At 46.8% G+C, this 27,261-nt stretch overlaps 1 protein-coding gene across 1 annotated transcript in view; it reads left to right on the top strand.

The window, feature by feature from the left end:
• The window catches only part of TRPM8 (transient receptor potential cation channel subfamily M member 8), a 336,947-nt gene that overhangs the window by 277,114 nt on the left and 32,572 nt on the right, over positions 1 to 27,261 (top strand). Inside the window, exons 15-16 of the mRNA XM_086958714.1 lie at positions 12,226 to 12,338; positions 26,073 to 26,289. Of these exons, the coding sequence (XP_086814840.1) occupies positions 12,226 to 12,338; positions 26,073 to 26,289 (330 nt within the window). The remainder of the gene's footprint in view (positions 1 to 12,225; positions 12,339 to 26,072; positions 26,290 to 27,261) is intronic.

Here is a 27,261-nt window from a genome sequence, read left to right as displayed (position 1 = left end):
AGGAACTTACCCGTCATTTGAGCGCCTTGGTAGCAACTAAACCAGAGCCAGCAGGAAGAGCGAATCAGCCGCGCGCGCTCCGTTTCAGGATGCCACCTGACGTACTTCCGGCGGTGTAGGGAAAAACAAACGCCTCCTAAAGCTCAGCATCAGAATGAGAGTGCAGGAAAGAGGCGAGAGAGCCGAGCCTGCTAGGCGCGATTGCACGTTTTGGAAAGAACATATGACTTTTGCGCGCTTTGGCATAGATCGTTTACAAAGCTTTCGGAAATGTTGTTCTCCCTTTGGTACTATACATTTGCAACTGCACGCAACTTTGGGGAAAACGAAGGCGAAAACTCGTCCGAAAGCATGCCAACAAGGAATTAACCTCCGAATGTTTTCGAGGAGGCTGTGATGTAAGGTGCAGAGCGATGGGCCAATCCCAGCGTGGCCCTGAGGCGAGCCCCCGATGACGTCAGAGCTCCTTGACCAATCAGAGCGCGGCTCCTTCGCCGGCCCCGCCCACAACCAGGCGGCGGCCATCTTAAGGCAGCTCGGGCGGCGGCGGTGATCTCGGGGGCCAAAACGAGGGGTGGGCACCCTCAAAATTAAAATAAAAACATTAAAATGAAAGAGAGAAGCCCCCCAAGCCCCCCCCCCAAGCCCCCCCCAAAAAAAAATCACGAAAAATCGCGGGGTGCGCGCACCCGTGCGCGCTTATAGATATATAATTGATTTCTCTTCTAATTTTCTCAGGAACTACTGGAGGGATTTACACTATTTAACAAAAAGCGTGATCTGCGTAATAGACACTACCATTTTGACAAGTTTGGTATAATTCCCTTCAGCGGTTCAAGCTGTAGCTGAGTCTAAAGGTCCTATGGAAATTAACATAGGGAAAACACGTTTTGGGACCCCCCTTTTTTCTCAGCCCCCACTTGACGAATCCCCCCCAAACTTTCAGGGAAGGAGCGGAGCGGAGTGAGCCATCTTCTTTGAGAAATGTGCGAAGATTCATCAACCAGCGCCAAAGTTATTCCCAATAGAATGTTGGGGATTTCCTATGGAAACTAGGTCCTAACTATATATACCTACTGGCTACCGTCAGTAGGTAATATGTATACCTTCAAGATTTATAAATGGGGAGTTAAAAACAGTAAATCTATACTTCCACTATATGCACTTAACTTTCGATATTTTGTTCCTCGATATTCTGCCACAATATTAGTGTATCAAAAGTGTTGTTATTGGCGACGCGTTTCGACCGAACGGTGGTTCGGTCGAAACTCGTCGCCAATAACAAAACTTTTGATTCACGGACCCTGGTGTGCGAGTGTCTTTCTTTTCTGTGGGTATATCGTGCCTGGGGTGATTTTGAACATATATATATATATATATATATATATATATATATATATATATATATATATATATATTGACACCAAACTCCCACCAACGCAGGAAACGGAGTCGCACACCAACGGGTTGTCAAACAGGTAATTTATTCACTTAACGGGGGAATTTCCTGACGCGTTTCGTCCACCATTGGACTTTTTCAAAGGTCACCCCTTACACCATTGCTGCTGCCAATCCACAGGTGATTGCCAAAGTTCCTTTTATTGACCCCCAGTGGTCAAGACCTTCAATGGTCATTACGTGGTTTTCGAGGCATGCTGGATCCTGTAGTTTTATTGGCAGCAGTAGTTTATCTGCCCTCCATTAGGCGGTGTTGTTTAGAAGTGTCTGTTTGTTCCGTGTTGCTGTTGGCGAACCATTTTCAAGTCCGCTTACAGAGTCATACCGATGCCGGTCATCGGTGGCAACCGCTTTCCCTCTCCTGCGTCACGACCAAGAAGAGCTGGTTCAAGTCGGGAAAGCCTCTGGCGCGCTTGCTGACTGTGCGTCCTCCCGCGGCAGAACCACGCCGCCAAATATTGACACCAAACTCCCACCAACGCAGGAAACGGAGTCGCACACCAACGGGTTGTCAAACAGGTAATTTATTCACTTAACGGGGGAATTTCCTGACGCGTTTCGTCCACCATTGGACTTTTTCAAAGGTCACCCCTTACACCATTGCTGCTGCCAATCCACAGGTGATTGCCAAAGTTCCTTTTATTGACCCCCAGTGGTCAAGACCTTCAATGGTCATTACGTGGTTTTCGAGGCATGCTGGATCCTGTAGTTTTATTGGCAGCAGTAGTTTATCTGCCCTCCATTAGGCGGTGTTGTTTAGAAGTGTCTGTTTGTTCCGTGTTGCTGTTGGCGAACCATTTTCAAGTCCGCTTACAGAGTCATACCGATGCCGGTCATCGGTGGCAACCGCTTTCCCTCTCGTGCGTCACGACCAAGAAGAGCTGGTTCAAGTCGGGAAAGCCTCTGGCGCGCTTGCTGACTGTGCGTCCTCCCGCGGCAGAACCACGCCGCCAAATATTGACACCAAACTCCCACCAACGCAGGAAACGGAGTCGCACACCAACGGGTTGTCAAACAGGTAATTTATTCACTTAACGGGGGAATTTCCTGACGCGTTTCGTCCACCATTGGACTTTTTCAAAGGTCACCCCTTACACCATTGCTGCTGCCAATCCACAGGTGATTGCCAAAGTTCCTTTTATTGACCCCCAGTGGTCAAGACCTTCAATGGTCATTACGTGGTTTTCGAGGCATGCTGGATCCTGTAGTTTTATTGGCAGCAGTAGTTTATCTGCCCTCCATTAGGCGGTGTTGTTTAGAAGTGTCTGTTTGTTCCGTGTTGCTGTTGGCGAACCATTTTCAAGTCCGCTTACAGAGTCATACCGATGCCGGTCATCGGTGGCAACCGCTTTCCCTCTCGTGCGTCACGACCAAGAAGAGCTGGTTCAAGTCGGGAAAGCCTCTGGCGCGCTTTCTGACTGTGCGTCCTCCCGCGGCAGAACCACGCCGCCAAATATTGACACCAAACTCCCACCAACGCAGGAAACGGAGTCGCACACCAACGGGTTGTCAAACAGGTAATTTATTCACTTAACGGGGGAATTTCCTGACGCGTTTCGTCCACCATTGGACTTTTTCAAAGGTCACCCCTTACACCATTGCTGCTGCCAATCCACAGGTGATTGCCAAAGTTCCTTTTATTGACCCCCAGTGGTCAAGACCTTCAATGGTCATTACGTGGTTTTCGAGGCATGCTGGATCCTGTAGTTTTATTGGCAGCAGTAGTTTATCTGCCCTCCATTAGGCGGTGTTGTTTAGAAGTGTCTGTTTGTTCCGTGTTGCTGTTGGCGAACCATTTTCAAGTCCGCTTACAGAGTCATACCGATGCCGGTCATCGGTGGCAACCGCTTTCCCTCTCGTGCGTCACGACCAAGAAGAGCTGGTTCAAGTCGGGAAAGCCTCTGGCGCGCTTGCTGACTGTGCGTCCTCCCGCGGCAGAACCACGCCGCCAAATATTGACACCAAACTCCCACCAACGCAGGAAACGGAGTCGCACACCAACGGGTTGTCAAACAGGTAATTTATTCACTTAACGGGGGAATTTCCTGACGCGTTTCGTCCACCATTGGACTTTTTCAAAGGTCACCCCTTACACCATTGCTGCTGCCAATCCACAGGTGATTGCCAAAGTTCCTTTTATTGACCCCCAGTGGTCAAGACCTTCAATGGTCATTACGTGGTTTTCGAGGCATGCTGGATCCTGTAGTTTTATTGGCAGCAGTAGTTTATCTGCCCTCCATTAGGCGGTGTTGTTTAGAAGTGTCTGTTTGTTCCGTGTTGCTGTTGGCGAACCATTTTCAAGTCCGCTTACAGAGTCATACCGATGCCGGTCATCGGTGGCAACCGCTTTCCCTCTCGTGCGTCACGACCAAGAAGAGCTGGTTCAAGTCGGGAAAGCCTCTGGCGCGCTTGCTGACTGTGCGTCCTCCCGCGGCAGAACCACGCCGCCAAATATTGACACCAAACTCCCACCAACGCAGGAAACGGAGTCGCACACCAACGGGTTGTCAAACAGGTAATTTATTCACTTAACGGGGGAATTTCCTGACGCGTTTCGTCCACCATTGGACTTTTTCAAAGGTCACCCCTTACACCATTGCTGCTGCCAATCCACAGGTGATTGCCAAAGTTCCTTTTATTGACCCCCAGTGGTCAAGACCTTCAATGGTCATTACGTGGTTTTCGAGGCATGCTGGATCCTGTAGTTTTATTGGCAGCAGTAGTTTATCTGCCCTCCATTAGGCGGTGTTGTTTAGAAGTGTCTGTTTGTTCCGTGTTGCTGTTGGCGAACCATTTTCAAGTTCGCTTACAGAGTCATACCGATGCCGGTCATCGGCGGCAACCGCTTTCCCTCTCGTGCGTCACGACCAAGAAGAGCTGGTTCAAGTCGGGAAAGCCTCTGGCGCGCTTGCTGACTGTGCGTCCTCCCGCGGCAGAACCACGCCGCCAAATATTGACACCAAACTCCCACCAACGCAGGAAACGGAGTCGCACACCAACGGGTTGTCAACGGTGGTTCGGTCGAAACTCGTCGCCAATAACAAAACTTTTGATTCACGGACCCTGGTGTGCGAGTGTCTTTCTTTTCTGTGGGTATATCGTGCCTGGGGTGATTTTGAACATATATATATATATATATATATATATATATATATATATATATATATATATATATATATATATATATATATATATAACCTACTGGCGGTCGCCAGTAGGTATATATAGTTAGGATTTTTTTGAATAGGGATTTCTGAACATTCTATGTTGAATAACTTTGGCGTTGATGGACGGAATTGGCTGAAATTTTCAGGAAAATGACACATTTTGTTTCTGAGCGTCCCCTGAAAGTTTGGGGGGGTTTCGTGAAGTGGGGGCCGAGAAAAAAGGGGGTTCCCAAAACATGTTTTTAACATTGAGTTTTCCATAGGGCGGTTGAACTCACTTTTAGCTCGAATGGCTGAATGGATTTCTATGAAACTTGGCAAAATTTTAGGGACTGGTAGCCCGATGTGCCTTTGCTAGGTTTCAAGATATGTGCTCCAGTGGATTTTGAGAAATTAACGTTCAAAAAAATATATATATCTGTGACAGCGTCCCGGTTAGCGCCCCGGTTCGCGTACCTGACGCGTAACGGAACTTCGCAAGGAGAAGCGGATTGGCTCCCCGGTGACTGTGAACATTCTAAACAGTCCGGAGCGGCCGCCATCTTGTGTCTCGGTAGGATCGAGACACAAGAGGTGGAAAAAACAAAGGGGGAAATAAGCATAAGAGGGCAGAGTACATCCTCCCTGACCCCCTAGGTTTGATGAGGGGGTTTTAAAAGGGCCCCGCAAGGCAAAAAAAAATAATTTTTATTTTCGTTTTTTTTGCGGGGGGAGCGCCCGGTACGCACACCGGGAAGCGGTCCGGGGAGCGTAATATAGGGAAAAAAGAATGAAAGAATTTTCAAATATTGTATGTTTATTGATTGTTCTTTTTGTTCTATTTTTTTTTTTTTTTTTTATTTAAGTACCAACATGTGGGTACCAATGCAGAGTCTAAAAATAAATAAACACCGTCTCCTTTGTAGATATCTTGCATGTTGTTTCAGAAGTTATTGTGGTATATGGAATTCATAGCATAGTCTGTCAGGAAAGCAGAAAGAACATGGAGGCAGGAGATGATAAAGATATGTTAAATACACATTGGAGATAATATAGTGGGAGAAAGGAAGTAACTATGAGCAAACTTACTATGTAACACAAAAAAGTTGCACAGTATATTTGAAGTCTCACTTTATATTTTATCTTTTTGGGTACTATTTCATAATTTTCGTATTAAAAAGAATAATGTCTCAAACTATTTTAACTTTTAAAATTTAACCCCTTCCATGCTGGTGACGAACCCCAGCCGTCATGCACTACGGTGCTCGTGTGCTGATGACGGCTGGGGTTCGTCATGGCCCGCCCGTGTTCTGCCGGCGGCCGCACACGGGGAAAATCGCGGCCTCACGGAAGGGGTTAAATTTATTGTTCTGATTTTTTAAATTCTGAGAGAATTTGTAACATTAAATCATCAGGTATGTCCTCCTTTTCATTCCAAGAATCACATTCTTCAGCACATTTTATTAATTCTTGGTCTAGTGTTTCATCCATAAAGTCCACTTCTTCTTTTTCTTCGTTAGGATTGTTTTCAATCTTAATTTGAAATGAAATTGTATTTTCTTTTTGCTGTGCTTCCATTTTCTTGCTGTAAATTGCATAAAAAATAAATATATCAGTGGAGATAGGGCACTGTTGGGTTTAAGTTCAGACAGGTACTTGTGAGTTTTTAACAGTGAAGTTATCTTTGGGCAGTGCATGGTTTCAGGCAGGAAGTAGAACTATTAAAAAGTGCCTGTGATGAAGCCTAAGTAAATTCATAATTATACCACAGAAGCCTAACTCAATCAATAATTTAAATAATTAAGTCTTTCTCAATGACTAACTCTTATCGAGGGACAGTATGTAACTATCTGAAAACGTTTTCCTAAATTAATTTAAAGTGCATAACATTTTTGTTCCTTTCAATTTTTTTAAATTATATCTTACCTTTGAAAAAGAAGTTAAAGTTGTCAGTGAAAATGCTCTTGAAATATACTTCAGGAAGTAGTAGTCAAAATGACTGTGTTTCTCTCTCTTTCTTTATAAATAGTCAGGTACATAACCAATCAAATGTCTTGAAATAATAGTAGAAAATGAAAGTAACATTTTAATTGGTTGTCAATTCTAACACTCCATATGTGTTTTTGTCATGTAATTTACCTCAGGATATTTAGTCAGGCCTACAGCATGATTTTCTCAATGGAATTCCATCAAATTTGGGTAAATGGTAGGGACTGCTATGTAGTAGGGCCTATTCTATATTTGATGAAAGTGTCTCCAGTGGTTTTTCTGTAAATTACTTTCCCACCTTTTTTTAGCGAGCGCTCCCCGGTGCGCGCCCCAGTACGCGCACCGGCAGCGTTACGGGAGTCCTCCATTTTGTGTTTCGGTAGAATTGAGACACAAGATGGAGGGCAAACAATGTTCGGAATGGGTAGAAGGGGGCAGGGAAGACACTTCCTGACCCTCTAGGTTTTCTGAGGGGGGCTTAGGACGCTCATATAGGCAAAAAAAAAAGAAAAAAAAATTTTGCATGGGGAGCGCCCGGTACGCGCACCGGTAAGCAAACCAGGGAGCGTACTTTGGTGAAAAATAGTGAAAAAAGTTAGAAAAAGAAAAACGTTTTGAATGATCAGAGGTAGGGTAGCTCTGAAAAGAGCTATTGGGTTCTGTGGCTAATTTAGGTACCTACAAGTAGGTTCCAATGCACAATTTTAAATTCAGGAGGAATATTCTATTCCCCTCATCGGAGAAGTGCACACCATCTCCTCTGTAGATGTCTTGCATGTTGTAACACAAGTTATTGTTGTATATTAAACCCATTCTAAAGTCTCTCATGTAAGCAGAAACAGATTTATTCACATGTTTCCGTGCTTTCTCAAATTGTGGACAAAATTGGTTGAACCAGTTCCATTTCTGTCTTTGGCATATATTGGAATATACCAAGGCAGTTTGGGGAAAAAGTGTCATCAATTGATGAAAGGTGTCCATTAAAAGCATTTCCAGACCAACCCCAGTCAAAGTGCCCAAATCATTTCCACCACAGTGCACTATTAAGAGGTCAGGGTTTGGCAGATGCATAAAAAAATTATATTAAAAACATATAAAATATATTTTTCCTTTAAAAGAAGAATACATTTTACAGCTTTTGATATTTGCTATTAAAAAACCATTGAAATTCACTGAAAAAACCATAGGTTATAGACTATATATAGTTAGGAATTAGCATTTAAAAAACCTTGAAAATTCACTGAAAAAAACCATAGGTTATAGACCATATATAGTTAGGGATTAGCATTTACAAAACCTTATTTTACTCACACAAAACCATTGAAATTCGCATATATAGTTAGTTGCACTAACTATATATCGCGCACCCGCAATCCACTGCTGATGATGTCACATATTACATCATTCATGACATGGTCAGTGACATCACTGATGACATCACTGTTGACAACTCAAATGACATCACTGATTACATCAGTCATGTGATAATACGATGACCCTCTTCAGACTCTAATATAACCTTAGATACACTCAGTGTAAACAGACACTCACAGATTGTCACTCATCCATGGAGTTACTCATACACCTAGTCAGTCATGTAAAGAATCAATCACACCTTCATTTCCTCAACTATACAGTTATACACACCTTACTAATTCAAATATATTCTAACATATATTTACTCTCTTATACAATCACTGAAACAAGTTTTCAATGATCCATGCAGCCACTCACACATTCACTGGCTCTTATAAACAGTAATTTATATATGTCAACTCTCACATGTACTGTGTTTTACAAATATACTTACTTTGACATGTAGCACTGAGATATCCATTCACTCACCAATACACTCATGCACACAGTCAACCACCCATACAGCTGTTTCCACATGCAGTTTTGAACCAATACATCTAGTGAATCAACTGTTCACACATCTATGCAAAGAGTCACACACCTCCCAGCCACCCACACACACACACTCACTCTCCCATACAAATACTTGGGCAACCAATCAATAACCCATATAGTTACTCATATAGCTACTGATCAACACATGCAGCAGTTTACAGAACAACAGATATAATGATGCACAAATTAAAACAGTTTAGTCACTAACCCATGCACTTAGTGAGACACATTTAATCACTCTCTCATACAGTCAGTCATGCACCTACTAAATCCTTAATCCACACACTTATACATCCACTCATTGTTCAATATGTAAGACATATTTTAACTTTACAGAAACTTACAGTGACTGGATGATGTCATCAGTGATGTCACTGACCATGTCATGAATGATGTAATATGTGACATCATCAGCAGTGGATTGCGGGTGCGCGATATATAATTAGTACAACTAACTATATATGCGAATTTCAATGGTTTTGTGTGAGTAAAATAAGGTTTTGTAAATGCTAATCCCTAACTATATATGGTCTATAACCTATGGTTTTTTCAGTGAATTTTCAAGGTTTTTTAAATGCTAATTCCTAACTATATATGGTCTATAACCTATGGTTTTTTCAGTGAATATATATATATATATATATATATATATATATATATATATATATATATATATATATATATATATATATGAATCCAAAGTAGCTTCTGCAGTGTATCCTTCGTCTTCTGGGGGTGGCACACTGCCGGTGAAGCAGCCGGCGTCAATATTACAGCGAAAAACGGAGTTCCAAGCGTGCTCTCAGGCGCAATAATCCACACCACACAGTCCGATTTGCCAAAAAGGGTAGGGTTTATTCACGTCATAAGCCCTACGTGACGCGTTTCGCACTCCATGAGTGCTTGATCACACACTTGTGTTATTGAAGTTTGCCATTTTAAATACAAATGTTAACTTAACATAGAAGACGGACCCACGAGGAGCCGCTCTATTTGCGGGCGCCATCTTACAGTGGTCAGTATGTATATAATATAGACAATAATCACAAACCAATATTCAGTCTCAAAAATAAATTACATTCTGAAATATATTATACAGCATGAAGATATTGGGATACATTATAGCTGACCATTGTGAACCTTCCATGACAGGTTCGAGTGTTCCCCACTAATCACAATCTGCTACAATAATACTATTGTGAGTGAAAAAGGTCGATGTATTTGTGTACCATGAGCAAAAGACTGCAAATGCCCACGGATGCCCAATGTCCCGTAGTGCAGTGAAGTTAAATGCGCCAGGTAATGCGCATGTGTGAACCTCTGACAGTAGTCGCGTTGTCAAGGCAACGGAACTAAGTTGTCGGTAAATGTTATTCCTTGGCTAGTGGAGCCAAGAAGTACATGAAATAATGAGGGCAAATGAAACGACAAGCACATCAAAAATTGTAGATACATGACCCCTAAATAGTGGGTGTGTGCTTGAACATAACCAATGTAGGAAATTGGTACAATGGAACTAGGTTGTCAGTAATTGTTATTCATTGGCTTGTAAGCCATAAAGTGAATGAAGACACATGAGACGGCAAGCACATCAAAGTTGCATAACCCCTAGATAGTGGGTGTGTGCTTGAACATGTCCAATGTATGAAATTGGTACAGGTTTCGTGTCCCACTGTACAACCGTGAATGTAGACCCTAGCTAGTGGGAAACAACTGTTAAGTCAAACATAAAAGTATCAACCCATGATTACTTTACACAGTTGATGGCAAACAACCATTGCACAGTCTGTTAAAGGCATAAACCCACACTCCCATCGCAATAAGTGAAAAAATAATAACAAAAATGATGTCAAAGAAACTGTACATACTAGGAGTGAAGAATGGAGAAAGTCCATGTTAAAAGGTTTAGGGTATCGTTGTCGCAAGCCTGAGCCTGAGACAGAGTCCCTCCCTCTCAACCTGTAGAAAAGAGGATAGATAGAGAGGCATAAGTATGTAAATCCATCTAACACACTTATACACTATGTAAATGTACATTGTATTCCTCATCCAAATTGTGTCCTCTCGGAAAACGAGTACAGAGGCCTATAGTTTGTCTCGATTCCCTTTGCCTGAGTCTCAGTGCTCGGTTCCCACCTCGTTTGGACAGATTAACCTGTTCAAGAATATAGTAACTTATCAGTTTAGCATTAGAGTAATGATGAGATTCAAAATGTCTTGCTATGGGATATTGCTTGTCCTTCTTGGTAATAGCTCTCATATGCTCTAAGATGCGTTGTTTGGCCATTTTGGTGGTACTGCCAATATACTTTAAGTCACCTGGGCATACCAGAACATAAACTACAAACATTGTTGTACATGTAAGGAATTGCATGATAGTTTGCATTTTACTGGTACTCGGGTTCCAATATTCCTTGATCATATGACTGTTGGAACAGGCTTTGCAGTGTCCACAAGGATCAAAACCTGGAAGGTCAATCCCCCGCGGCACTTGCTCGCTGATGACACTGTGTGGTGTGGATTAATGCGCCTGAGAGCACGCTTGGAACTCCGTTTTTCGCTGTAATATATATATATATATATATATATATATATATATATATATATATATATATATATATATATATATATATATATATATGTGTGTGTGTGTATATATATATATATATAAATATATATATTTATTTATTTATTTATTTATTTATTTTGAAAGTTTTATATAGAGCGAACAAGATCTTTGCAGATATCAGAGCGCATTACAGACGAAAAGAACAACGTGTGAGCAAATAGTATTGGGGTGGGGAAGGTACATGAGGGAGCATAGTCAGCCAGATACATCAATAATGATACAAGTACAAATACAAGTACAAATAATTGATAGCGTAAACACTCAGGCAGGTCATGAACACGAGTCATACAAAAATGCAAAAAAAGGTAACTTGGAGGTATTTTCTCCACAATATCCTAGGATAATTTAGAAGTGCTTCTAACAAAAGCCAGCATGACAAGTAATCATCTGTTAATTGAAGCATTGTAGGCAAAGTGAGAAACCACACACCTCAATTGTTATCCCAACAAGTCTGAACTACTTGACCATTTCTTCACTACAGAACTATATATATATATACCTTCAAGATTTATAAATGTGGAGTTAAAAACAGTAAATCTAATCTTCCACATTATGCACTTAACTTTCGATATTTTGTTCCTCGATATTCTGCCACAATATTAGTGTATCACGATATATGCCTTCTCTCAATATTCTGAAGTACATCCCACTGACATCATATTAGATCAAGTGATCAAGTGAGTGTGTTCAACACTCTAAAGGAGGTTTGGTGTTCCTCCTTTAAAACTAGTTTTTAGAGAAATGTAGATAGACGATTTACAGTATAATATTGCAGATATATTAGCTTAAAAAGCTACAGGTTTGTGTAAGAAAGCCTTAAAGCATTCTAGTCCCACTTGAGATCTAGGAAACAGGTAAAGACTCAGGTTTTGCCACTTGGAGGTATCTTCTCCACAATATCCTAGGATAATTTCCTCATCACCATGGGGCTGCTATACCTGTGGTACACAAGTAATTTAGAAGTGCTTCTAACAAAAGCCAGCATGACAAGTAATCATCTGTTAATTGAAGCATTGTAGGCAAAGTGAGAAACCACACACCTCAATTGTTATCCCAACAAGTCTGAACAACTTGACCATTTCTTCACTACAGAACTTCCTGTCCAAGCAGTGGTACGGCCATATCTCAAGGGACACGAAGAATTGGAAAATTATCCTCTGCCTCCTCTTCCTCCCTCTGATCAGCTGTGGCTTAATCTCCTTCAGGTAATGTGGCCAAGAGGGCATTGGGTAAGGCACTTCTCAGTGTAAGCTCGTTGATGTCTGCTAATTTTCCCAGTATATGCAGTTTAGCTCTATTTGATGATAAACTAAATGGGGTGGTGGAGCCTTTAAGTACCAGAGTGGGAAGGCATAGTAATGGTTTGCCCAGCTTTCCTTCACCTGCTCTCTGTAGAGCATCCAGCTGTGGTGTGCATGCCCCAGCTAGCACAGCAAGAGAACGGTGTAAAGTAAATGGTAAAAAACATTACACTGACTCCAGCAGTGCTACCAAATTTATCACAATATGTGCAATACGTATTAACCAACTCTAACAGCTATATATATATATATATATATATATATATATATATATATATATATATATATATATATATATATATATATATATATATATATATATATATATATATATATATTCTCTGAAAAAAACAAAGGTTACAGGGATGTTATAGTTAGCAAATAGGATTAAAAAAAAATTGAAATTCCCTTAAAAACACAAACACATAGTCAGGGCACGATTTCACTCAGATAAAACCAGAGAAATTTGGCAGTTATAGTTACCTGAGCTAACTATATTTTACGCCCGCAAGGCACTGCTAATGACCTCACATATCACATCACCCACGACATGTTCTATGACATCAATCATGGCATCATTTATGATATCTCAAATGACATAATTGATGACATCACTGATGACATCACTGATGACATCATCCAATGAGTGTGCTAGCTTGTTTTATAGTTTACATAGTGGCAGGGAAGTACCATATTACGTTTTACCTAATTTTGTACAGCCTGTGTCCAGCTAATGAGTATAACTGCTTACAAAATGCATGTGCTTCTAATGCATCATGGGTGTGTAGAGGTATTGAACACATTATACATCTTTGTATTAAAGAGTAACTCTATGAGTAATTGACAGTTGATGAAGCGTGTTCATTATGTTCCACAAAAATGTTTTTGGTACTGCAGAAATAGTTTCCATCACATGTGAGAAGTCATCTGTGATGTCATCAGGGTATACACCTGTTACAACGCAACTTTTACAACTACCTACCATTACAACGCAACTTTTACAACGCATACCATTACAACGCATTGCGCTGGGGGGCGCTCTAGGATAGGGAATAAGTTTAATTTACTATCCAACACCTTCCCTAGTGTCCACGGGGACTGGAGTTGGAATAGTAAATTATACTTACCACTATCCAGCACCTCTAAGCGCTATGCGTTGTAATGGTATGCGTTGTAATGGTCGCGTTGTAATGGTAGGTAGTTGTAATGGTATGCGTTATAACGTCATACATCCTGTCATCAGTGATGCCTCTGACCATGTCATGAGTAATGTAATATGTGAAATCTTGAGCAGTGTATTGTGGGGGGCTTGACTTCTAGTTAGCTCAGGTAACTATAACTGCTGAATTTCACAGGTTTTGTACAAGTGAAATCTGAGCCTAACTATAACGTCCCTGTAACCTTTGTTTTTTTCAGTGAATTTCTAAGGTTTTTTAAATTCTATTTCCTAACTATAACGTACCTGTAAACTTTGTTCTTTTAAAGTAAATTTCTATCGTTTTTTTTAACTCGTAGTCGCGTTTGCAGAGTGGTGAAGAAAGGGGGTGGGGCCTGCGAGCAGCTCTCAGGAATCCTGCTGTGTCAGACTTACTGGAGGTTAAAGGAGGGCTTCTGGGCTCTCAAAATCCTCAGCATCCAAGAGGACTTCATCCCCCAACAAGCGGTGCACCAGGAGTCACATTTGCAGAGTGGTGGAAAAAGGCAACGTGGACTCCGAAGTCCTCTCAGCAATCGCGCTCTATGAGACATACTGGAGATAACAGGACGTCTTGCTGGCTGCCAAGTACCCTCTGGAGTGGAGGTGATTTCATTCCCCAACCACAGTGCACCAGGAGACATGTTTCCAGAGTGGAGGAAAAAGGGTGCGTGTCCTCTAACAACCTGCCAGGACTTCTGCTGTGTCGGACTTACTGGAGGTAACAGGAGGGCTTCTGGGCTCCCAAGAACCCTCAGCATCCAAGAGGATTACATCCCCCAAAGAGTAGCGTGCCAAGAGGCCCGTTTGCAGAGTGGTGGAGAAAGGGGGCATGGCCTCAACATACCTCTCAGCAGACTTACTGGAGGTAACAGCAAGGGTGATGGCAAAAGGGGGCGAGGCCTCCGAAGACTTGCCGTCTGACTTTTATTTATTTATTTATTTTAATTTATTAGGGGAGGGGAGCCCTCTCCCTGGGCCAATTTGGACCCCAGGAACAACATCCGCTAGGGCCAGGAATGTTTTGAATGAGGTAGGGGAGCCGCCCTCCCTGGCCAATTTCAGTCTGGGACCCAATCCCGGACTTTTTTGAGGATATTTATTTTTTTTTTCTCTATAAATTAGAGGGAGGGGGCCGAACGACACCCCCTTCGGGCCAATTTCGGCCCGGGGACCCCATCCCTCAGGGCCTGGCCCTTTTTATTTTTAAAACACTAAGTGGCGAGGGCGTGGCCTGACTGGAGTTGCCGTAGGACATGCCTGGTGGGAGCTCCGACCCTCCACCACCGTTTTAGGCCTGTAAAGCGGAGTTGGGGCGCTTATATTGCCCTCCCCGGGGTGAGAAGTACCTGTGGTGGGCTTCGGACCTGGAGGTGCGGTGAAATTCGGTCTAGTGGTGTCCCCTGCGAGAGGCTGACGGGGGAAGCATTGCGGCCCAGAGGCGGGAGCCGCCATCTTGTGTGCTGTCCGGCGGTGCCCGTGCAGCGTCTTGCCTGCGCCTTACGGCCCTTGCACCCCGGATGCCTGCATAACCCTCCCTGTGCCAGAGGCTGCGGAGAAATATTGGTGCAGAGTGAATTGGGGGAGACTGAAGCCCCGCAGCCGCGGTGTTGCCCCTGGCTCCTGGTGACGATGGGAACCCTGTGACACAGCCGGGAAGTGGAGGCTGGAGCTGGGCTGGAGGCCTCCCCCCACCCCCGTGCTGACAGGCAGTGAGTTACATGGAGAAAGGGCGACAGGGGCCTCCCATCTGACCCCCGACTGCGGCCTTGTACAGTGGGCGGCCCCGATGCCTGGAGTGACCCCGCTGCGGTGGCGGAGGTGCGTGGGAACTGACATGACCCGGTGGAATCTACGGGCTCCCCTGCACAGACGGGCCCCTGGTGGAGGGCCTGAAGTGCGGCAGACTCCTGGCCTGTGGTGCCCCCCTGAGAGCCCGGCGGGGAGCGCGGGACGGAGCTGAGGCCGGAGCCACCATTTTGTGGCCTACGTGCTGAGGAGCGGATTGGGGCCTGCTCGGGCCTGGGGGCCTGCTAAGGAGTTTCGTCGGTGAGCGGAGTGAGGGCAGCTGGAGCCCTGCGACTGGGTTGTTGCCTCTGGTCCCCGAGCTGCAGGGGGCGACCTGCAATCTGCCGGCTGGAGGCACGACTGGACAGCGGAGACTTAAGTTGGACCTGGGCCATTACCCTCCCCCACTCTGCTGGAAGTGACGGGGCCCGGACACTGCTGTCGCTGGATGTGGTTACCTCAGGTGAGAGGGGAGTGGGAGTGCGTGCTCCTCCCCATCATTTTGCCTGCTTTGCCTGCTTTCCTGCCGTGGGTTGGCGCTCCAGCCCCTGGGTGCTCCTGCAGTCGGTGGCCTCTGTTCTTGCTGCGGGGCCCTGACCTGCTGGGTCTCGTGGCTGTGAGGAGGCCCTGGGGAGTGACAGCGGGGGACTGCTGTTGGGCACTGGCACGGGAGTGTCCTGGGTGGCGCACCGACGGCCCTCGATTCCGCCTGGTACCCGGCCTTGAGCCTCTGGGCCCTTACCCCGGTGGGCCTGGTTCCGCGGTGCTTGCCCTGTCAGCCCAGGGGCTGGATGGACCCTGAGACTGCGCTATGGGGGTCAAAAAAGGTGGTGCAGAGACGCTACTGCTGAGGAAGGCTTCAGGAAGGGAGGCGGTGAGGTGGGTATGCCCCCCCATCCTGCGTAAGCGCTTTTAGTGGGGACTTTTTGTATGGACTCTTTACCGTTGCTGCGACTGACTGCCCCGCGACACATGCTCTGTATGCCCTAATTCCCGGGGGGCTTATCATCTGTCTGGGGGCTGCTAATTGGGGTGCAGCGGGAGCTGACTTGGGGCTGTGTGGCTGGGCGGCCTGCTGTACCTATTGTATCGTCTGAACTCATATTGCCTCCTAAACCCCATGCTAGTTTGTTGAGGGGGGTTGAGTGTCTCCTCCGCACCCCGCCTCACATTCTTGGATCCTCTCCTGTTGGCCATTAGCGGTTGGTGTCCTTAAGGGGTAGAGACACCACTTCCGACAGTTGTATCATACCTGTTAAAAACTTTGTAGGGGGAGGGGCGGACTAGAGGGAGGGTCCCCGTGCCTATGTACCAGTGAGCAGATGGGCATGGGGGGCTGGGGCCCGACACCTTGCCTACCGTTCTGGGACTGAGGCTTCAGCTCACACCTGACCCATGGCGCCACGTTGGGGAGACCCCCTAATAACCTTGCGTGGGCGTACTGTGGCAGCATTCCCTGACTGCCTCCGGACCACTCCAGGGCTGGCAATGACGCGCTCCAAAGGGGGTAAGTTGGACCCGGCCACGGCCCCCAGGGACAATTCTGTCGTGGCTATGTGGGGTAAGGTGGGGGCGTTGACGGCCTCTGAGGGCTTTTCCCAGGCGGCGGGGAATTTGATGCCGGTCACTCAGGCGTTTATGGCCTCTTTCATGGCTGAGCTTAAGATAGAGTTCAGCTCCCTCAGAACTGAGGTAAACACTTGCGTGACGGAGCTTCGGAGAGAAGTCCCGTACTTGGGAGACCGAGTGGATGGGCTGGAAAAAACGATGGATGCTCGCACGGAAGATCAGGAGCAGCTGTGGCAGCGTCTAGCGGTTCTGGAGGAGCAGAATAATGAGCTGCAAGTCAAACAGGAGGACTTGGAGAACAGGAGCCGCCGGAACAATCTTCGCATCCGGGGAGTTCCCATCGGAGAAGAGGGGAAGGACATCCTAACGTATGTAGCGCAGCTCCTCCACAAGGTATGGGGTGACAAAAATGCCATCGCCGCTGACTTTGGATCGGGCGCATCGAGTTTCTGGGCCCCCGGGGCGACCGGGCCTCCTTCCAGACATACTGACACGGGTCCATTTCTTTACAGAGAAGGAAGCTATCTGGAGAGCAGCCCATGACAAACAGGACCTCTGATACCAGGGGCACAAGATACAGATATTTCAGGACCTGGCGCCCAACATTCTGAAGCGCTGACGAGCCTTCAAGCCAGTGACAGAGAAACTGCGCACCTTGGGCATTCCTTACCAGTGGGGCCACCCCTTTGCCCTCATTTTCCAGTGGGAGAGCAGAAGAAGAGTGATACGGACCTTCACGGAGGCGGCGCAGCTCCTTCAGGTACCGACGTCGCCGCCGACAACCCCATCCCGCCCACGACGACAGGAACGGATACAAGCCAAGCTGACTTGGACCACTGTCCAGCGGCATCGTTGCACGCCCCCGCTAGATGAGCTGTCGGCCTCCCAGGCAAAGCAGGGCATCATCGCGCACATTAAATCCCTGGAGGGAGATCGGGAGGAACCTGTCTTGCGGCCATTGACTCCATGATCAGAGGACTGGCTCTTAACCGTACAACAGAGTGCCCGCTCCCCCGGCAGGGTTTCCTACTGGGTGTCCTTCGAGACCCAGAGGATGTGGACAGCATCCGAACTGTCATTGATTCCTACTTCGCTGCCAACGATCTCCCAGAGACGCCCTTCCCTGTGGTGTGGGACGCCTTCAAGGCAACCATAAGAGGCCATATAACCACTCTTTCAATTGCCAGGGCGCGTGAGACTCGGGCCCTAGAGGATAGTGTTATATGTTATGTGGGTACAGATAGGCTGGCAAAAGACATAAAATTGGAGGAACGACGGGACCAGGGTGGCCACTCGTTAACATCTAGGAGGCGCCTTGCCAACCTTAGAGGGCAACTCCGACTTTTGCGCATTAACAAAGTAGAAAAATCTCTCCTGGCCCTAAAGCAGAAATACTATGAGGTGGGGGATAAGGTGGGCAGGTTGCTCGCGGGGAGATTACGGGCGCGTGCCGCTAAGGCTCATATAGCAACTGTCCAGCGTCCGGACGGGACAAAGGTCACCTTGGAGGGGGATAAGCGTGAGGCATTCCAGGCCTACTACTCGGCACTATATCGGAAGGATCCGCCGGCTCCGGAGGTGGTAGAGGACGTTCTGAATAATTACGCGGGGGCGACGCTGCACCCGCACTATGCTGCGACCCTGGAAGGCCCTATCACTCAAGAAGAGGTACTAGCAGCCATAAGGGATCTCCCCCTTGGAAAGACCCTGGGACTGGATGGTTTGCCCCTATCCTTCTATTGCATGTTCCAGTCCCAGCTTTGGCCGCATCTCTTAAGGCTGTATAACTCCTTTACAGACACTGAGGGGCCGTCCCAGTATATGGGTATGGCAGAGATAGCGTTGATTTTAAAGCCAGGGAAAGACCCTACACAGTGTGCATCGTATCGCCCTATCGCTCTGCTAAACACCGACCTCAAAATTTACACCAAACTCTTGGCGAAGCGTCTGGACCCCTATATGCCGGGACTGGTGGATCCCGACCAGGTTGGCTTTATTCGCAACCGGCAGGGGGCGGATAATGTATGCAAAGTAGCACACTTAGTGGGTAAGGCGCAACACTGGGGGATCCCGGCTTGCCTTCTTTCGTTGGATGTGGAGAAGGCATTCGATCGCGTGGATTGGACTTTTCTGCGGGCGGTTTTAGGTAAACTTGGACTAGGCCAGAACATGATCACCCGGATCATGGCACCATATCTTGCCCCACAGGCTAGGGTTCGGGTCAATGGCCGGCTCATGGAGCCGTTCACCATCTCTAGGGGTACCAGACGGGGTGCCCCTTCTCACCTCTGTTATTTGCCCTTGTGGTGGAACCACTGGCAAAGATGATTCGCCAGGCGCCCAACATACATGGCATCCAAATGGGGGCACGTGAAAACAAGGTGGCGTTGTTTGCGGATGATCTTATTCTCTCCTTAACGCGCCCCCGGGAGTCCCTTCCGGCCCTTCATACTACGCTGTGCCTTTTTGAACATGCTTCTGGCCTCAAAATTAATCATAGTAAGTCTTGGGCACTCAACTTAACCATCCCACAGGAGGAAATCTCCCTCCTAAAGAGCCTGGTCCCATACCAATGGGCCGCCCACTCAATTCACTACTTCGGCCTCCAAGTGATCCCCTCTCTCGACACGTGGACGCAAGCTCATTAGCGAGTCTGCCGCAGGTCAGTGCTTGAAGATCTGAGGCGGTGGCGGCCAATGCTGCTCTCATGGCTGGGCCGACTCAATACTCAAAACACAAATTTACAGAGGGTCAAAGGGGTAATAGTTTAACGACCTGTCACCTCATGCCCCTGCACTTGAGGTAAACAACACAAAGAGAGAAGACCAGGTCCAAAATGGTGTGTTGTCCTGACTGGTGCAAGAGGATCACGCGGATATGTGTGTGGAGAAGAGTGTTGCGTCACAATAGGCTAAAAAAGTCCCATCAGACCGCCCTCGTGGCGGCATATCATCATGTGAGAAAGGACAATTGCTCCGTGTGCTGCCCGTGCCATCAAGAGACGGTGCGGAATTGGAAACCGGTGCATTTAGCCACAATTGTGCGCAACCTACAATACAGAGAAAGTGCAGTGCTCAAAGAAAAAGTGCTTAATTAAAAATGACTACCTAGACTGAAAATTTTTTTTTCATAAAGATAAGTGTAGGTGTCAAGATTAAAACCCACGCCTGGTAGTGAGAATGTGAGACTACATTATGGCGCTGTGCAGTATGGTTGACTAGTTTCAGCTAGATGGAGTGTTTCTCCAGCTTTCATCAGGACCTTGTAAGTTGGTCAGCTACTGCAATACAGTGTGAGAAGGTATACAGAAATGCAAACACATTAGTTTCACACAACAGCGTACAATGTACTTTAGGAAGACAAATATCTCCCAATGTTGGCAGGAAAGGAATCTTCTTCCCAGCTTTATGTGGGTGAAGACCTCATCTCGCCCGGCAACCGCTCGGGAAATTGAGGCCCCGCTCTATCCGTCGGTGCCCATCGCTCTGAGTCGAGCGGAAGGGAAGGTGGCGTTGTTTGCGGACGATCTTATTCTCTCCTTAACGCGCCCCCGGGAGTCCCTTCCGGCCCTTCATACTACGCTGTGCCTTTTTGAACATGCTTCTGGCCTCAAAATTAATCATAGTAAGTCTTGGGCACTCAACTTAACCATCCCGCAGGAGGAAATCTCCCTCCTGAAGAGCCTGGTCCCATACCAATGGGCCGCCCACTCCATTCACTACCTCGGCCTCCAAGTGACCCCCTCTCTCGACACGTGGATGCAAGCTAATTGGCGAGTCTGCCGCAGGTCAGTGCTTGAAGATCTGAGGCGGTGGCGGCCATTGCTGCTCTCATGGCTGGGCCGACTCAATGCCATTAAAATGTCGGTCCTTCCCAAAATCTTATATCTCTTTCAATTCCTCCCCAACCCCATTCTGTTACATTGTATACGCTGCCTCCAACGTGACCTCACAAACTTTATTTGGGGAGGGAAGAGACCCCGGTTCTCGCAGAAACTCCTGTTGGCACCGCGGGATATGGGGGGACTGGCATGTCCCAATCTAGTGGACTACTATTGGGCCGCACATCTTCGCTATGTAGTGGAGTGGGTGGTCACAGAGAGTGAGAAGAGATGGCTACACATGGACCGAGCCCTGACGGGGCGAACTATCTGGGACCTTGCCTGGCACCACCGGGCGGCACGCTCTATGAGTGCCTATGTTGCGATACCCATGAAAACGGTCCTAGACATTTGGGATACGGTAGCCGTGTGCAGAGGCCTTACAACCTTTACCTCGCCGCACACCCCGATAGAAGGGAATCCGTCCTTTCCAGCGGCATATCATACACGGGCTTTTGCCAAATGGTCACAAGGGGACTGCCGGGTTATAATGGACCTGTTTGGGGGGGAGTGTTTAAATCCTTTGCTCAATGCAGGGAAGAGTTCCGAGTCCCGTCAACGGCAGGGATACAATATACCCAGCTGAGGCACTGGGTGTCTGCGGAGGACATGCATCAGGCAGCTACGCGGTACTTCACTCCCTTTGAGCGCCTGTCCCGGCATCCTATTGAGTCCAAGGGGCTAATGTCCGAATCTACCAGATTCTGCAATATCCACAGGTACTGCCTTCACACCCCTATCAGCACCGCTGGCAGGAAATGCTGGACGTGGATATTTCTTCTGCGCAGTGGAGTAGGCTGTGGCGGGACATTCCCAAAGTGTACTGTAGTATTCCGCAACGGGAAAACGCTTATAAGATCATGACTCAGTGGTACTACACACCCCAGTGCCTTCACAGGATGTTTCCCTCGTCCTCCCCCTTATGCTGGAGATGCCGATCTGCGACGGGGGACTTCATTCACATCTGGTGGGCTTGCCCGTTATTGACTATACTCTGGAAGGAGGTCCTCAGCCACATCGGGGGGTGCTGGGGTTCCCTTTGCCTGATGATCCTAGTGCGGGCTTGTTGGGCATCAAACCTGTTGGCCTGAAGACACTCACCAGGAGTGATTGGATCTAGGCGCTTTAAAAGTTAGGAGCCGCTAAGCAACTTATTGCTTTGTATTGGAAAAAAACTGAGGCCCCTCCAATCGCTTCCTGGTTTGTGCGTTTATGGCATTTTGCCACTATGGAGCTCTTCACAGCGCGACTGCAGGCACGCGATACATGCTTTAAGGCTGTTTGGCAACCTTTAATTAAGTACCTATGCACGGTTGAACATGCCCGCCATATGCCCACCAAACTGAGAATGCTGCACCTTTTCATGGATGCTGTTATTCCCTTGGATCCAAGCAGATTGCTACCCTAGCTGCTCTCCTGTGCTGTGACCCCACCATAGCCGCCTTGGTACTGGCATTCACACCCTGCTCTCTCATCCCTAGCGCACACTGCTATTACTCTTCCTGCATGGTCTCTCCTCTTCTCCTTCGTTCCTCTCCTATCGTCTGTCCTTTCTCTTCTATTTTCTCCGCTGCTCTGCCGGTTCTAGGGCCCTGTTGGGCGGAATGTTGACTCCGGGCGTGTTGCCTGTCTTTTACAAGGGTGGACACTAGGGGTCTTCCCCACATGGGATCAGACTATGCCATTATATGCACTACAGAACGCGGCAGGCCCCTTTTGGGATGTAGGCGTAATGCTGTGTATCCTCTCACCTCTTCTACTGAGTATTAGTGAATTGCATGTAATATGTGAGCACGTGGCCGGCCCTGGATAGGGTTGTAGGCGTAACGCTGTGTACCTCTGGTCCTGTGGTGTGGGATCCTTTTTTTTCTTCTCTTTTGAAAATAAAAACAGATTTGAAATAAAAACACTAAATGGTGGGGGCACAGCGCAGCCCTCCTCCAAGGCAGCCCATGGCGGCAACAGGGCTAGCCAAATCGGTGTATAGTGAGGTCCCCACCATTGACAACATGCAGTCACAGGGGGAGATGATGTCAGGGGAGGATGCTGAAGGGTATTGCCCCTTGCTACCAAAGTTCTTCAAATTATGACCATCTTGGCAACTGCATCCCTGGTGGCTCATTGGCTCACACGTTTGGTCAATGGCTTTGTCATTCCATTCGGTACTAGAATGGGAATGTATCTCATTTTATAGTACCAGACCATGATTATCATCCAACATATGGATATGATGGTACACTTTCCTAGTGTTACGGGTAGAGAACATAACACAAGTCAAGTGTCAGGTGTACTGCAGCTGCAATATGCATTGCAAATTGGAGACTGCAGAGGTGGGCTGGTAAGTACTGTTTGATATTTCATATTTATTATTTTATTAAGTGCCTGAATCACCCCCAAGGGATATATCCTCACTATGGAACTGCTGCAGTTGGCCAAAGAAGGGGAGCAAATTAAAACAATACATTTTTGAGGAGCCTTCTTAACTGTAACTGATCCGGGCATTGTCGCAGAGGGATGGAGAGTTGGTTCCAGTAGAGGGTGGCTTGATGGAATAAGGTTGTACCTCCTAGGCGTGATTTTTTGCAATGTTGAACAAGGAGTAAAGACTTGGTCCCTGAGCGTAGGGACGTGGATGGCAGATATTTAGTTAATTTTTCTGCCAGGTAGCTGGGCCCTTTGCCATTAAAGGATTTGTGCACAATGCAGCAGATCTTGAATCTGATCGGTTTCTGCATTGGGAGCCAATGCAGTTGCTGCAAGAGAGGGAGGGAGGCAGATCGGGGGGAGCATTGGAAACCAGGCGAGCCGCAGTGTTCTGGACCACTTGCAATCTGTTCAGTGAAGCTTCATTGGCTGAGATCAGAAGAGCATTGCAGTAGTCCAGGTGGCTTAGCACCAGTGCCTGGATGAGGGTTTTCTGCGTGGTCAGAGGGAGGAAGGGAAATAACTTGCTAAGGAGGCTTAACACATGGAAGCAAGCGCCGGCGGTAGTTGCGGCGTGCTCTTCATTATTCGTTTCTGGTTCAGGCGGACGCCCAGGTTTTTGACCACAGTCTTGGGAGCCGGAGCAGCGCCCAGCTCCACTAGCCACCAGCTTGGGGCCCACCTCACAGCAGGAGGAAATTATTCCTCATCCAGCTAGCAATAGCCGTCATGCCCTTCAAAAAAGTGGACTGAGCATTGGGATTATTTTTGTCGAAGGAAAGTACGAGCTGAGTATCATCAGCATATGAGATTGGTACAAAACCTCCGTAGAAAATGTTAGCGGAATGAGTAAAAATAAGATCCAACATGTGTCCAGCTGAGTGGGTGGGGCCGTCGTTGTTCTTACTTAATTCTATTGTGGTTAAATCTGCCAGGAGCGTCAAAGCATCCCGGTTTGTGGGGCTTTCACTGTGAACGTGAAAGTCACCCAGGAGCAAACATTTTTTTGTTGAAATGACATGAGAGAAAATTAATTCCATTAGATTAAACGAGAACTCTAAGAGGGGGCCTGGGGACCGGTATACAAGGGCACCTTTCCAACTGTTGAGAAAGCCAGTCAATTCTAAAAACTGCGATTTCAGTTTTGTCATTATTTAGTTGCTCGAGTATGGAGACTTTAATGGATTATCTATGAATTATGGCTATAACCCCTCCCCCACCTTAGTTTGTCTGTTCAACTTTTGGATGCGGTAGCCCTCCAGGAGTGCCGCTGCTATGGCAGGGGTGGAGCTGGGTTTGATCCAGGTTACGGTCAGGAATCCAATGTCGGGGAGCTTGGAGGAAAATAAGTCCCAGATTTCAACTGCATGTTTAGGTAAAGTTCTAACATTGCTTAGTAAGCAATTCCAGCCTTGGTTTCCCGAAAGGGTCTGGGGAGAGGTGTCTACCTCTACAAAGGGGCTATTCTGACTTTTGTTTAGGTCATGTGTCGTACAATCAGTGAGGTGCTGTTCCAATCTCAGGCTCTGAAATTGACAGAACCTACACGTGAAAGGCCCCTCCATAACCTTGGGAGCTCTAGGCGTAGCATTTGCATGGTGGGTACATTTATTTGAACTACCTTGTCTGATCTCGAGAAGTTCCTGGTTGGTATATATGTATATGTCCTTCAGTCTGTACCTGATGCTGGTGTGAAACATGCAGGAGTCCTGGCTCCTGGCGATGACCAGGTGCGGACGCGCTTGCATTTGACGCGCCAGCGTCACGCCCACTGAAAGCGTCCTCTGTGCGTCGTGCCAGTCATGGGATTAAATAGAGGAGGTTAGCAGCTAGACTGTTAACCTCCGATCCATTCCGCCTGGAAGCACTGAACTACAATGTTAGAAATGTAGTTCACTGTCACATAGTTTGAAGCAATCAGGATGTGGGGAAATTGGATAATGCATTTTGATTGGTAAACATTTCAGTCTTTGAATGAATGAATGAATGAATGAATGAATGAATGGGGATTTATAACGCGCAACTTAGCCCAAGGGCATCAAGGCACCTGACAAAGCAGGTATCAAATTATCGAGCCTCAGATCACCGGGTCCATGATTATAGGTAGACCTCTCGGAAAAGCCAAGTTTTCAGATCCTTTCAGAAATTAACAAGGGATCGTTGTCCTAACAGAGCAGGGGGGAGGGAGTTCCAGAGCTTAGGAAACAGGGTGGAAAAAGCCCTGCCTCCCCATTTTGCCTTGGAAAATCTAGAGACTAGAAGAAGATTTTTTGTGGAGGACCTAAGTGCTCTGCTGGGAAGATAGGGAACTAAGAGAGACCTAAGGCCCTCTGGTCCAGAACCATAAATATCCCCATGAGCAAGGCAAAGAAGCTTGAATGTGATCCTGGACTGAACGGGAAGCCAGTGAAGGTCTTTTCTGGCCAGGGAGGCTGAGGAAAGCCTAGGAAGATTAAGGACCAACCTGGCTGCGGCATTCTGGACCATCTGTGTTGTGAACAAGACTCTTGTTTATACCCGCATACAGCGCATTACAATAATCGAGTCTTGACGAGACCAGAGCCACAGTGGCCTGCTTCATCGCCTCAGGAGAGAGATAAGATCCAATCTTTCTGAGGATCCTGCTTATTTGTAATAATAGTTTAAAGACTTGGACAGGTTTGTGCAGTAATTACAAAAAATATTTTGAGGTACGCAATAGGTCTCTACAGGCATGCAGATGTTACCCTGTGGTGGCTGAAATGTAGGATCTTGACATATCTGTTTCTCTCCCTGTTGTAAGGAAAAAGCCTTCGGATGGGAAACAGTCCCAACTCTGGAAGTATGGAGCCTTCATAACATCACCATTTGTGGTCTTCTCCTGGACCGTGATCTTCTACATTGGCTTCCTCCTGCTCTTTGCCTATGTGCTACTGATGAACTTCCAACCCGTGCCCACTGGACTTGAAATTTCTGTCTATGTGCTGGTCTTTATCTTGCTGTGTGATGAAATCAGACAGGTATGCAGCACATATTCTTGATATTCTCAAATTAGATGAGGTCAGAGTCAGCACGTCAAATAGAGCAAAACATGTAGAATTGTATATGAATTTGTATCAACAACAGGCAGAAATTGTGCAAGGCTTTTCGGTACCCCAAACACAAGAAGCACACCTTCCACACTCAATTCATTTTAGACCATGTAGAGAGTGTGTCCTCCTTTCTTTTTTGACCGCTTGCCATGACACACCCATCCTCCTCCTCTAAAATCGTTCTCTTCTCCTATTCCGGTAGTATATCCACCATCAAAGCACCAGTTTTTGATCATTCACCAATTGTCCACCCTGAGCAATGAACTTCAGCATGATTTCTTGGGGAGTGCATGTTTTTTTGAACCTTAGGAGCTTTGCAAGATGCTAAGCTCCTGAAGCTTTTTCTGTTGAATGAAGACAGTGTCAGCAGCCCTTGGGGACAACAGTTAGTGGTCCCACTGCAGTGAAGGTCTGCTCAGAGCAATGGTGGGGCTGACAGGCATTCGTGCTCCCCATCCCATACTCCGAGCTGCCACACTGCGAACACGTAATTACCCAGCAGGGCTGACCTGGACGTCCTTCTCCCTGCCCCCGCCCACTCTAAGTTTGGCAGCCAGCCCAGCACATCCCTTGTTCTCCCCTTCTATCCCTGCACAGCACAACAAAACTATTATTGGCCAGCACACCACAGGGCCCTAGTGTCAACGTCCTTGCTCCTCCATCCGGGGATCGCAGCTCCCATCCCCTCATTTTCTGCTCTAGGATGTCATTTCCGGTAGACTTTTTAAACAGGAAATTTGCACTAGGGCACAGGGCAGGACATTTTACTAAACTACCTGTAGGCCATTGAGATTAGGAAAGATTGGCTGACGTAATCATTGCCTTATTTTCCCAACATATTCCAGCTTACCAGGTGCAATAAAAATACACATACTACTAACTCTTAGAAGATATAACAGT

This window comes from Lissotriton vulgaris, chromosome 2_1, assembly GCF_964263255.1.
Source record: "Lissotriton vulgaris chromosome 2_1, aLisVul1.2, whole genome shotgun sequence".
In the NCBI taxonomy this organism is placed as follows: domain Eukaryota; kingdom Metazoa; phylum Chordata; class Amphibia; order Caudata; family Salamandridae; genus Lissotriton; species Lissotriton vulgaris.
This window is presented reverse-complemented; position numbering and strand designations above follow the sequence as displayed.